The sequence below is a fragment of the Ascaphus truei genome, chromosome 6 (assembly GCF_040206685.1).
Source record: "Ascaphus truei isolate aAscTru1 chromosome 6, aAscTru1.hap1, whole genome shotgun sequence".
NCBI classification, from domain to species: Eukaryota; Metazoa; Chordata; class Amphibia; order Anura; family Ascaphidae; genus Ascaphus; species Ascaphus truei.
Window position 1 is genome coordinate 125,201,873 of NC_134488.1, and position 15,956 is coordinate 125,217,828.

General features: G+C 42.8%; 1 protein-coding gene across 3 annotated transcripts in view; it reads left to right on the plus strand.

Annotated features, from left to right (window-relative positions):
• Positions 1–15,956, plus strand: part of LOC142497840 (serine protease inhibitor swm-1-like) — a 135,196-nt gene that overhangs the window by 60,168 nt on the left and 59,072 nt on the right. The window contains exon 4 of one of the 3 annotated variants that reach the window (XM_075606203.1): positions 10,887–11,632. The exons of the other annotated variants lie outside the window; for them this stretch is intronic. Within the exon in view, the coding sequence (XP_075462318.1) occupies positions 10,887–11,284 (398 nt within the window). The 3' untranslated portion in view covers positions 11,285–11,632. Of the gene's footprint in view, positions 1–10,886; positions 11,633–15,956 lie in introns of those variants that run through there. 3 annotated transcript variants of the gene reach the window in all.

Below are 15,956 nucleotides of genomic sequence, written 5' to 3' on the forward strand. Positions count from 1 at the left end.
CGAGACTATACAATTGGACGCCATCCATACCCCCTTAGTGGACGTCATACAGGGGCTTCCTTGGCTGCAGACACACAACCCCTGAATCGACTGGATGGAGTCTTTGCCTATCTGCTGGAGTCCTCAATGTCAGAAGCGGGAGTGTCAGTACCTGAACCAGACAATGTACAGCTTCCAGTAGCATATGAGGATTTCCATTATGTCATCGACAAACGGCAGGTGGAGGAACTTCCACCGCATCGGTCATATGACTGTCCGATTGATCTACTGCCCGTGCCATCCCTCCTAGGGGAGGGTCTTACCCCCTGTCCGCACCCGAGACCCCGACCATGAGACAATATATCCAGGAGAATCTCCAGAGGGGGTTCATTCGAAAATCTTCATCACCCACTGGTGCAGGTTTCTTTTTTGTAAAGAAGAAAGATGGCTCCCTCATGCCATGTATAGATTACCGTGGTCTCAACAAGATAACTGTCAAGAATCGCTACCCTTTTGCGCTGATAACTGAACTCTTTGATAGGCTACAAGGAGCTACTATTTTGACCAAGTTGGATCTTAGAGGTGCCTGCAACTTGGTAAGAATCCGGCAAGGAGATGAGTGGAAGACGGCCTTCAACACTTGCAATGGGCATTACAAGTACCAAGTCATGCCCTTTGGCCTCTGCAATGCACCCGCGGTCTTCCAGGAATTTGTGAATTAAATTTTCAGGGACTTGCTGAACCGACATGTAATCGTGTACCTGGACAACATCCTAATTTTCTCCAGATCCACCCACGAACATCCAGGGCACGTTAGGCAAGTTCTTCAGCGACTGAGGGAGAACAACCTTTTCGCTAAACTAGAGAAATGCCAATTTCATCAGATTTCTACTTTCTTTCTGGGCTATATTATTTCCAACACTGGTCTCGCTATGGATCCTGTCAAAGTCAAAGCAATCATGGATTGGCTGTGTCCATTATCTCTCAACGCTATCCAAAGATTCCTTGGGTTAGCCAATTACTACAGGAGATTCATCCAGAAATTCTCATCAGTACTGGCACCCATTACGACGTTAACCCAAAATGGAGCTGATCCAGCACACTGGCCTTCTGAGGCCATTAGATTGTTTGTAAAATTAAAGAGAGCCTTCTCCTCGGCACCCATCCTGGTACATCCAGACCCTTCACTACCGTTTACGCTTGAAGTCGACGCCTCCAACGTAGGAGCAGGAGCTATACTCTCTCAGAGAAATAACCCTCAATCTCGACCCTTCATCCCTGTGCGTAGTTTTCTAAAAAAAGATTCCTCCGCCGAAAGAAACTATGATGTAGGAAATCGTGAACTCCTCGCGATCAAGATGGCTCTGGAAGAATGGAGACAGCTTCTGGAGGGTACAGACATTACGGTCACTATCTTAACCGACCACAAGAATTTATTGTACATTGAGGGTGCACGTCGGCTTGGGTCACGGCAGGCAAGGTGGTTCTTATTTTTTACAAGCTTCAACTTTATCGTTTCCTACATTCCGGGTCAAAAAACATAAAGGCCAAATGCTTTCTCGGCAATTTCTAGTGGAGGACAACGCCGTGGATCATCAGGTGACTATCCTCCCCCAACCTGCATCTTGGCAGCCAATTCCTTTGACGCATTGCCAGACATCACCAAGCTCAACTAAACATCCCAGAGGGACTCAGGGTTTCGGAGGGACGCTTGTTCATACCACTGAAATTCCAGAGGAGAGTGATGGAATGGGGTCACGAATGGAAAACAGCCGGCCAGCCTGGTACAAGAAGAACGACTGACCTACTGGAGCGCACCTTCTGGTGGCCTAACATGCACAAGGATATAAGGAACTTCGTCTCAACATGCGCTACATGCGCCCAGAATAAAACACCTCGCAACAGGCCTCCAGGCCTTTTTCAACCACTACCCATCTCAGAGTGGCCTTGGACACATCTCTCGATGGACTTCGTCATCGAGCTACCTAGCTCTAGGGGAATGGATACCATACTGGTAGTCGTGGACTGTTTTTCTAAACTGGCGCACTTCATCCCACTTAAAGTCTTGCCCAGCACTCCCAAACTGTCGGGGGTCTTCATTAAGGAGATTTTCAGATTACACAGTACTCCTCAAGTCATAGTGTCCGAGAGGGGCTCTCAATTCATTTCCAGGTTCTGGAGGGCCTTCTGTCAAAGTCTGGGCATCACACTTCACTTCTCATCTGGGTACCACCCACAGACCAATGGTCAAACTGAATGAACCAACCAGTCATTAGAGCAATTCATACGGTGCTTTATCTCCGATGCCCAAGACGGGTGGATCTCCTTCCATGGGCATAATTTTCTCATAATAGCCTACGGAATTAATCCTCGCAGCAATCCCCATTTTTTGTCAATTATGGGTTCCACCTTTCAGCACTCCCCTCCGCAGTTCCCAGATCCGGGTTTCCTGCCACGGAGGACAGGATCCAACAACTCCAGGAGTCATAGGTGAAAATCCAACAGAATTTGGGACATGCCGGTGTATTGCAAAAAAAAGAAGCAGTTCGTCATTAGACTCCTGATTACTCCCCGGGACAAAGAGTCTGGTTGTCTATCAAAAACATCCACATTAAGGTATCGTCTCCCAAACTGGCGCCTCGCTTTATTGGACCTTTTCTTATTACGGAGAGAATCAATCCTGTAGCCTACCGGCTCAAGTGGCTGAATACTATGAGGATCCCCTCCATGTTTCATTCCTCCCTTCTTAAGCCCTATCTGCAGGACCCCCACTTCACCAGTTGGGACGCAACCCCCCAACCTGTCCTCGTGGAAGAACAGCAAGGGTTCGAGTTACAAGCCATCCTCAATTCCAGGCTATCTAGAGGTGGACTGCAATACCTTGTCCATTGGAAGGGTTTAGGCCCCTAAGAGAGGGAATGGATTCCACACAGACTGGTACACGCCACCAGGTTAATCCGAGCCTTCCACCACAAACATCATTCAAAGCCAACCTTGGGTCATCTGGAAGTCTCCCCTGAAGGGGGGTTCTGTGATGATCGCCGCTAGGCCCTGCCCCTCAGATGCATCACGCAATGACATCATTTGTGTGAGCGCAATGCAACCTCTACGCTCGCAGAGGAGTGCACCCACGGAGGCGCGCTCCTGGCACTGTCATGGTGCTCCCAACAATGACGTGCCCGCTCCACGCCACCTACGCACGCACATTGCGCGATAACCAGTCAGAGGAGGCTCATCGGCTGCCTCTCACTTGAGTTCAATCCGGTCTCCTCCTATCAGTCTCCTGGTGATGTCATTCTGTCTGCCTCTCCTAATGGTGCATTCCCCTTTAAATGGCTTCCTGTTTCACTTTCACTTTGCTGAGCATAAACTAAGGTTTATGTGCTGTGCTCGCTGTCTGTTCCAGTGCCTTGTCTGAACCTGTGCCTTGCCCCTTGCTTGTACCCGGACCCGTCTCTTTTGTCCAGCTAGGGAGAATCACTCCCATTTACCAATCATAATTTGTTCTTGTTATATAGCTGTGTACTTTATACTACACAAGTTAACACTATTATTGTGTTTATAGATGAATTTCAGAATTACAGTCTTTGATGTTTTTTTAAACAGAATGTTACCAGACGGCACCAACAGTAACAAAATAACAACACAATATAAAGTGTTAATGTGACAAGAAATGTCAGTGTCCGATACTACCAGAAAATCCTTGGTAAATTGCAAATGCAGGTAAGTCCAAACACATGGTGACTCCGAAGTTGGTCAAATCAGGGGATACTGCATATGTGGAAAGAAAAAGCAAAACAATATAGTGCAACACTGTTTGAATAACAGACAGATGGATAAAAGAAAGGGGATGGTTAGACCCAGAGGAAAACACTTGTGCAAGATAGTGATTAAAACAAAAGTACATTTAATGGACAATAACAATTAACAAATAACCGTTTGTCCTCACGGTGACCAACGGCAATTAGAATCCTACTTACAGGACCCAAGTAGGACATGCGCGTTGAAAATCTCATATAGTTGGAAATCGCCTTTTGCAAACATCAGTTACTCTGGGGGCTCTGGCGTGGCGCCTCCCAGACCTGCTGGGGCGTGCTGAATCCCCGGCTCGCAGGTACTCGTTCCGGCTGGCTTCCCTCTACTTGGTGTGTTACTCCCGATCCACTGGATATCCACAAGCCTCACTCACGAGAGTAGATGCCATCTGTGGCTTGTATCCGGATATAACGTCACGGGAGGTCCCAGGTTCGTAAGGATTGAGTGCAAGTAGATGCACCTCTGCTTGGTACACACGTGGGAGTAGGGCAAGTTCCACCCTACGCATTTCACAGATCCTTCCGCTTCTTCAGGGGTAGGAAACTAAATCCGGTTGTAGTTTTAAATAGTCCCATCAATTACCATCATGAAACAATACACATGTGATATCACTTGGGGAATAAAATCTTATGCTTACTTCACACTACCTGCATATATTAACCACTAGAATTAAGCTTAATAGCAACTGCTAACCTTATAAATACATGCTTATGGTTATAACAATACATAGTGAAAAAAATGTATATTATATTCTACATAGTTGGTATATATGCACAATGCTAGCACCAATTGGTAATTAGAGTTATTAAATCCCAAACTGAAAGCTGGAACACTTAATCAGATATAAAGCCATTCATTTATTGATATTCTATTCCAAATATTTATACTACATTTTAAACTTAATTTCTATTTTTAGAAAATAGAACCATGTGTACTGTAATACATAATTCATACAGATAATCAAATTAGTTACCATCTATATGTGTACATGTGAACCTATAGTGATTTTGATGTTAGAATATTAATCTACACTTTGCAATTCTCGTTTTAATATTAGTGTAACAAACGTTAAACCTATATTCTAAATAAATAGTTCCGTACTTGAAATTGTGTACTATCTATGTTTACATATATACAAACAAAAAATCTAGAATGTCATACTGTTGATAAATGACAGTAATGGAAATAAAAATAAAACAAAATCAAAATAAAAAAAAAATGAAGATAAAAATAAAAATACAAATAAAATAAAATTTATTTTGAAATATGAAATAATGAATAACAATAATACTGATTTTGACAAGAATTTATGTCATGTGTAAATTGTAATTTAAAATTTATATTAGCTTATATCTAATTTGTTAGTTCACATTTCTATGTTTAGTTTTGGACAATGCCATCATAAACTGACACGCTACTGATGCTTATCTCAATAATATTTTCCTTGAGTAAAAATCAGAGACAATATACTGTATTATGTCTCAACACATGTGTAGCTGTATCTCCAGACCTATAATACACTTCATGTATCAATAATATGGCCTGTGTGGTCTTTATGGTCATACCAAAACGGGACAGTGAACTAGGGCCGATAGTGAAAAACCATCAAGAATGGGGTGCCAGGTGATATCCCAACCACCTACATTCAATAAGGGTCAGTCGCCCAAAAAAGGAACTATGCTGAAATCTACGTTCAGTCCTTTAGGGGCTAGCGTTTGCAACTCATATATCCAATAAAGTTCCCTCTTTGCCAAATGTTTAATTTGATCACCACCTCTCCAGTTTTGTACCAAGGTCTCAATTGCCAAACATTTAAGTCCCCGGGGGTCTTGATTATGGTAATGTAGGAAGTGATGGGATACAGTGCTTTGTGAACGACCAGGCCTTTATTGATATTATAAATATGTTCATAGAGTCTCCTTTTGAGCTGTCTGGTCGTCATCCCCACGTACTGCAGACCACAGGGACATAACAGTAAGTAGATGACATACTCACTGGAAAATCGAATTGTATTTTTGACTTTGTATACACGGGACGTGACGTTTGACTTGAAGTCATGCTGTTGGTACTGTATCTGCACGCTGTACATCTAGTGCAGAAAATGTAATGGACAACTAGATGACAGTTTTGTTTTTAAATTTAGTGCTTTTGTAAATATAATTTTCTGTGTTTTTGGTAATATTTTGACTAGTTCTTTGTCTTTCATTAATATTGGCCCATGTTTTTTGAAAATGCTCCTTATATTAGGTGCCATTTGGTTATACTGCGTGATAAACGGACACATTCTCAGAAATATAAATACAAAAATAGACATAAACCTGGCGCATGTGTGAATACAGTGAATTATTGTGAAATGATATTAAAGTCCAAATATACAGACTATTGTTCCCAATCCTGAGTGGTCATCTGGTGATAGATGGTATCAAAATCACAGTTCACAGAGCAAAGAGTAAACAGTCCTCCTCACGATATATTCAACCTGCAGATGTATGACATAAAGCAGAGAAACAGGACATTGCGCAGTATATCTAGTTGCCAAATGTGCCCTTATGATCAAAGCTCAATGAGATGCCTACTTACTAGAAGTAGATAGGATGCATGCAGGGGAGAGAATCTGTACTTGGAGCCTTCTGAGTCCCGGTCGCCTCTGGTGTAACACGAACCCCTCGTGGTATCCTCCGCTTCCGTGGACGTCAGGCAGGTCTCCCTTTCAGGAACGTAGTTTCCTGGATCAGCTTCAGGATTCATTTAGCCTCTTATTTCCTCCAATGGGGACAAAAGAGGGCAAAGGATTGCGCAGTATAAAAAACTTTAATGACGCCTACCTAAAACAAATAAAATACTCACAAAAGACGGTGAGTGTAAAAACAAAGAAGTGCCCGACCCAGCACAACCCAAACGCCGCACTCAGTCTTTGAATGTCCTCCTCGGTGCCGCGTGTACCTCGCGGGATTCCGGCGCGGGCCAAAAGTGGCTCCTGTATACGAGGGGTTAAACTGGGGCTATATATTGTACACGGGAATAGATGAGGCTCCACCTTCCCCTGACGAAGTGACGTTCTCCGTCACGAAACGCGTAGGGAGGAGCCTAAGAGGTACTGCCCCACACACTCAAGCTGCTAGTCATTGAAGAGGAGACGGTGACATCATCCAAACCACGCCGGAATCCCGCGAGGTATACGCGGCACCGAGGACGACATTCAAAGACTGAGTGCGGCGTTTGGGTTGTGCTTGGTCGGGCACTTCTTTGTTTTTACACTCACCGTCTTTTGTGAGTATTTTATTTGTTTTAGGTAGGCGTCATTAAAGTTTTTGATACTGCGCAATCCTTTGCCCTCTTTTTTCCCCATTGGAGGAAATAAGAGGCTAAAGGAATAATGAAGCTGATCCAGGAAACTACGTTCCTGAAAGGGAGACCTGCCTGACGTCCACGGAAGCGGAGGATACCACGAGGGGTTCGTGTTACACCAGAGGCGACCGGGACTCAGAAGGCTCCAAGTACAGATTCTCTCCCCTGCATGCATCCTATCTACTTCTAGTAAGTAGGCATCTCATTGAGCTTTGATCATAAGGGCACATTTGGCAACTAGATATACTGCGCAATGTCCTGTTTCTCTGCTTTATGTCATACATCTGCAGGTTGAATATATCGTGAGGAGGACTGTTTACTCTTTGCTCTGTGAACTGTGATTTTGATACCATCTATCACCAGATGACCACTCAGGATTGGGAACAATAGTCTGTATATTTGGACTTTAATATAATTTCACAATAATTCACTGTATTTACACATGCGCCAGGTTTATGTCTATTTTTGTATTTATATTCTTGTTTTGAGGTTTATTTTGGGATATTCCTCAGTAGATTACCAGGCTGCTTTAGTTGTGCACTGCACTAATTAATTCACATATGCACTGTATAGTTTTAATTTAGGTATAGCGCTTGTCACAGTATATTTTGTATTTTTATTGTTACATTCTCAGAAATATTGGTTAATTTTTTATTATATTTGAGTAAATCCTGTCTGATCATTTGTTCGACTTGTTCTATATTGGCATCCAAAAGTTCATTTCTGTACCCTCTTGCTAGAAATTTGGATTTCAAATCTATTGCCTGTTTTTGTAGTTGCCAATGTCAGAATTGTTTCTTTTTAAACGAATAAATTGGACCTTTGGAATGTTATTGAGCCATATACTGTAGGACTATGGTGTCTTCTGGCCAATAGATAGTGTTAGCCTGAACTTCTTTATAATAAGTTCTTGTATGAATTTCATTATTAGTGATATACAATTCTAGATCCAAAAATTCTATTTTCGTCGGACTACATTTGCATGTAAATTGTAAATTATTATTGTTATTTATATATAAAATGAAAGATTCTAAATCTTCTACACTTCCCTTCCAAATAAACAAAATATTGTCAATGTAGCGACGCCAGAGCACCATGTTTTTTTTACCATCTTTAGAAGCCCAGAGATTTCATTGTTAAGTAACTATGATCAATGGCACATGTGTGGTTGATTTACACATGTGTAACAGGTATTAAGTTGATTACATGGACTATTTAGGAACAGAGTAAGCACTCTGCCACATTACACCCCTGATGAAGAGAGCGATCTCTCGAAACGCGTAGGGTTAGTCTTTGTTGCCCTGCATAGCCCTACTGAATCAGTGCATTGAAGCTGACACGCACTGACAGCCTTTAGCTGAACTTACTTGATACTGGAAATTGTGAGGACTCAGGGGTCACGTCGGTCACAACATGACCTCCCCTCACCTCTGTCCACTCCCGTGGCTGTGCGGCTTCCTCCTCATCGGGCTGTTGCTGTCCCACGCAGGGTTAGTGCTCGGCTGCCTGCCGTTGCTTCTGCGCGCGCATACCTTGCCGTTACGGAACACATTCCAGCACCAGCTAATTTATTCACTGCTCTTGCGGTGAAGCCACACCTCCCTCCCACACGCTGGTTACTAGTTAACCCTAAACCTTATCACCTGGCAGCCTATTATGGAAACCAATCCTGGACTGCTCCTAGTGCTCCTCCAGGCCTGCCTCCATTAACCATTGGTCAGCCACAGTACTTAATGCCTGTCCTGCCTCTCTCACATCGCTCGACATAGTCTCTGCTACAGACGTCTATTCTGGCATTCCCTTTGTCTTTGTGCATTCAGGTTTCGACCTGGCTTGGCGGACGAACTTACCTGGCTCTGGATCCCGGCTCCCACTTGACCCTGCAGCTTCTTCCATCCCTCGACCTCAGCTTGGACCTCGACCTTCCGGATCTCTCTCTCCCCGACTTTGGCTAACGGCAAACACTTCGCTTCTTCAGTACCGGTACCGGCAAGTATTGCTACACCCATTCACACCTGGCCTGGCAATGCCAAAACACCACACTCCGGACACGCTCCTTCTGCTGCGGGTGCGTGCACATATACGTCCCCACCTCAGTAGAAGGGACGAGTCTGGTCTGCGGGCAGCACCAGCGTAACAGAAATAGCATCAACCCCTCTCGCAAGATGAGAGAGCTGAGCCTGTGGAAACGACAGGCGGCAGTAAGAGGGACCAGCACAGACATCAGCACTTTCCAGCTCCATCATCGCGCCGCCGTCAGCTGGTCTGAGAAGCTACACATTGCGGGGTCTGTTTTGCCATTGATGAGAGGATATTCTCTTAAACATATCCACTGCGTACATCATACCTACATCCATTATGTAGGGCTCTATTTTTTGCAGCAGACCACCATTGGACCTATATTGTGCAATAGTCAGATTGCTGTTCCTGTTGCACATTTGATACTGTGTGTTATTATAATTTTTAATAAATGTACTTCCCCTTTTGTCACTTATCTTCATGTCACCTATCTCCGAGGGTTCCTTCCAGCACTCTTTAGTGCTGTCAAATATCTAATAGTATTATGCTGTGTTTTGTATTTTTCTCTCTTTTCATGCATTGGGGTCCCTCAGTACTACAATTTTAAATAATATGGACATTGGTCATCTATTAACATCCAATGGTTGTACACCTTATATTTATAGCCTAGACCAGGGGTGCACAAACTGGGTGGCACACCCCCAGGGGCGCGAGAATTTCTAGGGGGCATGAGGCCTCTGTAACTCCCTTATTTGCTCTCTGCCGCGTCTTCGGTGACACATCCCATGTGTCAAATGACACTGTACTACAATTTGTTTGGAATAATCTGGACATTGGCCATCAATTAACATCAAATGTTTGTATACCTTATATACTGTATATAGCCTAGGCTATATCTTACTGGGACTTTAATAACATGCCAAGAATAATTCCAAATAACATTCATAAATCTCACTCTACTTGTATGATTTTATTATTGCAACAAGAGAATTTCTGTGACCGCTTGGAAAAATGCTTTTTTCCCCAAGGTTTATAACTATTATAATTACTTTCAGAGGCACAAACTGTTTGGTCGATTGCCTTCTAATACAGTATATCCTGTTCTTATCCTTCTGTCAGTTATTTCATAGCCCTGCATAAACCTTAAAGGCCATATTTATACCTGCAAACGTAGTGCAATTCTGGAGAATCTAATATGTATCACACAAACATAATTACAATGAAATCAGTAGGATTTTGTCCTTGATACACCTGGAGAATTGCACCACTTTATATTTACACCTATGTGTCTTAAACAATTGCTCTAAAACTCCACACTATTCGTATTATTATAGGGACCATATAAATGCTACTGTGTAAAGGACATAAAAAAACCAGTTACAGTTACATTGCATTGTTATTGTGTTGTATCCAGATTATTATTTTAAATCTTAACATCCCAAAAACGTTACAAATTTTCAATGGGTGTATCTTTATAATAATAATCACACCCATATGTAACCCTAATATTGGTTAAGTCAAATGTTGCACTCTTTACACAATTACTCAATTTAGACCACCTACAGTATTATTACTCTTTACTGAAAACGTATCCAGCTTTGCTGCTTAAATATATGCAAAAAAACATCATGAAAATTGCATCACGTTGATAAATGAACTTTTAATGCTTTTTTTGCTCACTTCACTTTCACTGTTTCTAATTGTTACCGTTTTTGTCTACGCAGCGAGTTTTGGTGGTGGTCATGGTCCTGTTGTACCCGAGGGTAGATGTGGAATCAATGAGAGATTTTATCTCCGCTGCAGACCTTGTCCTGAATGCTGTGGCGGCGACCGTATTAGCTGTAATCCTGATCAATGTCAGCCTGGATGTGGTTGCAAAGAAGGCTATGTTCTAGAACATTACGAGTCTAAAAGATGCATACCGGGAAGGGATTGTGCTCAATGCACATCTAATGAGCGCTTTGTAGCTTGCTACCGGCCCTGTGAAGAACCCGGATGTGGTGACAATGAAAGTAGTAATAAACCACGATGCGTAGAGCCGTGTAGACCAGGATGCCAGTGTGAGAGATATCATGTTCGCTATGATGGCAAATGCATAGATCCCAAATGGTGCGAAAACTAACAACAGAGTTTACAGCTTGGAACAAGTACACACTGGTTGGTACACACACAGTTATACACACCCTTACAGTTACACAAACACTTACACACACACTTGCTCCTTTCTTACTACTGTATCCGAACTGCAATGATTGACCGGCAATGAATTAGCAATGGGAAATCCAGGGGCTGTGTCGGGTTAATTTACCGCAACTACCTACATAAGCAAGAGCCTGTGACATGTTTAATAATCATAAACAGAATCTTAGTGACCACTTTAGACAAACCCCAGGTAAAATGTTATGTATAATTATCTGATTGTAATCTGATTCCTAGAGTGTATTGATGCAATAAAACATTGTGTTGGGTTCTTGTTTAGATTTATCTCACGCAATGTATTGCCAATCTCCATCAGCTTTATCTTATATATACTTACAGTATATACTGTTGTACATTTATAATGTGTCAGTTATGTTTGTATAATCTGCTCAATAAATATGTTTCTCATTATAAATGTTGTCTTTTTCTTGAGTGTTTAGTTTATGTTTGTTTATGTTTCTCATTATAAATTTTGTCTTTTTAATGAGTCTTTAGTTTGTAGATCAGCTTAGTACATATAGATGTAGCAAGACTTACTGTTCCTATGACGCGTGAAAAAAAAGATCAAGACCCCGCTCCTTCATTGCATGTTGCCGTCCCCGTGGCTGATGCTGTCGAATGGTGTTTTGCAGCTTCCGTAGTATTTAGCAATAACAAGGCAGTGCCAGTTTGTATTTTAGCTTATTCAATGTACTGTAATCCGAGGCTATTGCTAAAGCAATACGCTCTGCTCAAGGATGTCTTCTCCCTACCCCTTTTGTATCTAATGCCCTTTCCCACCTAAAACCTCTCAATCACTGCCCCACACCTCTGGAATACCCTTCCCTTCAAATCCGACTAGCACCCTCTCTCCACCTTTCAGACTCATCTAAGAACAAACCTATTGGTAGTTCCATGGTTGATACTATACAACTTATTCATCGATGTTGACCCCTTGCAGACTCAGACCACCTTCTGCTGTCTCTGTATGTTCTTCCTATTTGCCACTTAGATGATAAGCTCCTCTGGGCAGCGACTCCATTACCTATTGTTACTTTTAAGTTTGAAGCACTTATTCCCATTATGTGTTATATTATTATGTCACATGTTACTGCTGTGAAGTGCTATGTAAATAGAGGTGCTATATTAATAAATATATACATGCATGCATGTGTTATACAGTTCTGTGTAATGTAACCCACTCCTTATTCCCATACACTCTTTCAATGATAGGCCACTTATGATAACAGACAGTATTTATTAATTATGAAACAAAGTAAACCAGGAAAACGCTATATTTTATACCGCATTGTTGGATGAGTGTTTTTATAATGTGTGCATGGACAGTTTTGTTTTATTCATAACATCACAACTTGGGTTCTGACCCCAATCGGCGGCTTTTAGCAAGAAACAAAAAGATATAATCAAAATTTACAACATTCTGAATTTAGAAAAATCGTAATACGTTCTCTATCCGTCAGCGAAACACAATAAGTTAAATACAATTTCTCATCCGCCATCTGGGTTTTCTCAACATTTGCAGTAATAAGTATACTCAATCAACTGAGCCACAATAAAGAACCGGGTAATTTGAACGATGAAACATTAAAATCAGGACGCATGCAAAAGGGCACCGCACTTTTTCTCCACTTCACAACCTGTAGATTTACTTCACCCTCCAGGTAGCAGGTGATAATTATTCAATGCGTAATAGGTTTGTGATTGGTTTCCCACGTTATCCACGATGTCAGTAGAACTGTTCATACATCAACGGGCTTCGCGAGAATAATACGTTTTGTGCGCTTTTGTTTTTCAACTTCGCAGTTGGTTACGAATGAGACTGTTACATGGAAGTGTTTAGCGGTTTGTGATATTATGTTAACTGGATTTCTATTCAAGTTGCAACAATGTGAGAGTTGAAGTGATATTTAGTATTTATATTTTTGTTTGACTTTAAGTGATCATTGTGACAGAGAGTAGCCGCCTTTCTGGACAACTTTGTTGCCGGTGCCACGACTGTCAGGGGAAACTGGACTTATTTATAGGCTCGTATAATACCAAACAATAGTTTGATAATTAAATTGCCCAGAAATTAGCATTTTTAACTGGTGTGCTAACAGGGCCGCCAACAGAAATCATGGGGACCAGGAAAAATAAAAGGAGAAGGGCCCTTCCCCAGCCCACAGCGCACCTACCATATAAAAATACACCCCACCCCCCAATACATATACAAATATAACCCCCCAATACATGTAAAAAATAAACGCCCAATACAAATAAAAATCAGACTTACCTTGTGGATGGTCTCAGGTCAGGCCCGGTGGCTGCGGGGTGGGCCGGTGGCTGTGAGAAGGCCGGTGGCTGCGGGGGGCGGTTTATGCGGGATGGGCCGGTGGTTTAGGGGGGGCTGTGTCTGTTAAGGGGGGGCATTCTACGGGGGGGTTGTTGTGGGGGGGCGGTGGCTGTGGGATGGGCAGTGGGCCGATGGATGGCTTAGGGAGGGCCGGTGGGTGCTCTTGGGGGGCCGGTGGCTGCTACTGGGGTAGGTTGTTGGCTGCTACTGGGGGGGGGGGCAATGGCTGCTACAGGGGGGCTGGTGGCTGCTACTGGGGGGGGGGCTGTTGGCTGCTACTGGGGGGGGGCGTGGCTGCTACTACGGGGGGCATGGCTGCAAAGGGGGTGACGTTGCTACAGGGAGGTGGGCATTGGGCCGATGGCTGCAGGGTGGCTTGTTTGGGGGGGGCGGCAGCTTGGATTGCCAGGTGGTGTGTCCAAAAATACAGGACACAATGCTAAAATATGAGACCCTCCCAATACATATAAAATATAGCCCCACGTCCTCCCAACACATATAAAAATACCCCCACCTCCCCAATACATATAAACAGAACTCGACCCCCCATACATATAAAAAAAAATATACCCCAACCCCCCAATACATATAAAAATATACCCCAAAATCCCACCAAATACTTATAAAAAATATACCCCCACCACCCAATACATATTGTCGTTTTTTTCTCCAATGCATCTACAACACACATCACTGCAAAATGCTCAAAGAACTAGATTGGTCATCACTCGAGTCTAGGTGCAAAGTTCACCTTTCCTATCTTGCCTTTAAATTCTTTATGGGCAAGCTACCCAGCTATCTGAACAAGCTCCTCACCCCTACCACATGCAGCACCTATCACCTGAGATCAGACTCCCAAAGACTGTTCATGGCCCCAAGGCTCAACAAAGTATCCGGCCGTTCCTCCTTCTCTTACCGTGCACCACAAAACTGGAACAACCTACCAGAGACTCTCACATTCACCACCAGTTTAAGTTCTTTCAAATGTAAGGCTGTCTCACATTTTAATCTGGTCTGCAACTGTTTCATACGCCCATAATATATATTTTCTTTAACTGTGCATGCAATGTCTTGTATATAATGTATACCCTGTTCATTTATGTAACTGTATTTGTAACCATGTATTATTTGTATTAACTCTGTGCCCAGGACATACTTGAAAACGAGAGGTAATTCTCAATGTATTACTTCCTGGTAAAATATTTTATTAATAAATAAAATAAATAATATAAAAATATACCCCAACCTCCCCCAATACATATACAAATATACCCCAGACCCCCAATACATATAAAAAATACCCCAACCCCCCAATGCATATATAAAATATACCCCAAAATTCCACCAAATACTTATAAAAAATATACCCCCACCACCCAATACATATTGTCGTTTTTTTCTCCAATGCATCTACAGCACACATCACTGCGAAATGCTCAAAGAACTAGATTGGTCATCACTCGAGCCTAGGCGCAAAGTTCACCTTTCCTGTCTTGCCTTTAAATTCTTTATGGGCAAGCTACCCAGCTACCTAAACAAGCTCCTCACCCCTACCACATTCAGCACCTATCACCTGAGATCAGACTCCCAAAGACTGTTCATGGCCCCAAGGCTCAACAAAGTATCCGGCCGTTCCTCCTTCTCTTACCGTGCACCACAAAACTGGAACAACCTACCAGAGACTCTCACATCCACCACCAGTTTAAGTTCTTTCAAATGTAAGGCTGTCTCACATTTTAATCTGGTCTGCAACTGTTTCATACGCCCATAATATATATTTTCTTTAACTGTGCACGCAATGTCTTGTATATAATGTATGCCCTGTTCATTTATGTAACTGTATTTGTAAACATGTATTATTTGTCTTATCTCTGTGCCCAGGACATACTTGAAAACGACAGGTAACTCTCAATGTATTAATTCCTGGTAAAATATTTTATAAATATATAAAATAAATAATATAAAAATATACCCCAGACCCCCAATACATATAAAAAATACCCCAACCCCCCAATACATATATAAAATACACTCCCAATACATATAAAAATCAGACCTTACACTGGGGATAGTCTCAGGTCAGGCCTGGTGGCTGCGGGAGACCGCTGGCTGCGAGGGGTGGTGGTGGCTGCAGAGGGCTGTTGATGTGGGGGGCATTGCTGCAGGGGGGGCCGGTGGCTGTGGCAGGGCCGTTGCTGCGGGGGGGGGGGGGGATGGCTGCGGGGGAGGTGGTGCTGCAGCGGGGAGCGGTGGCTGAGGAGGT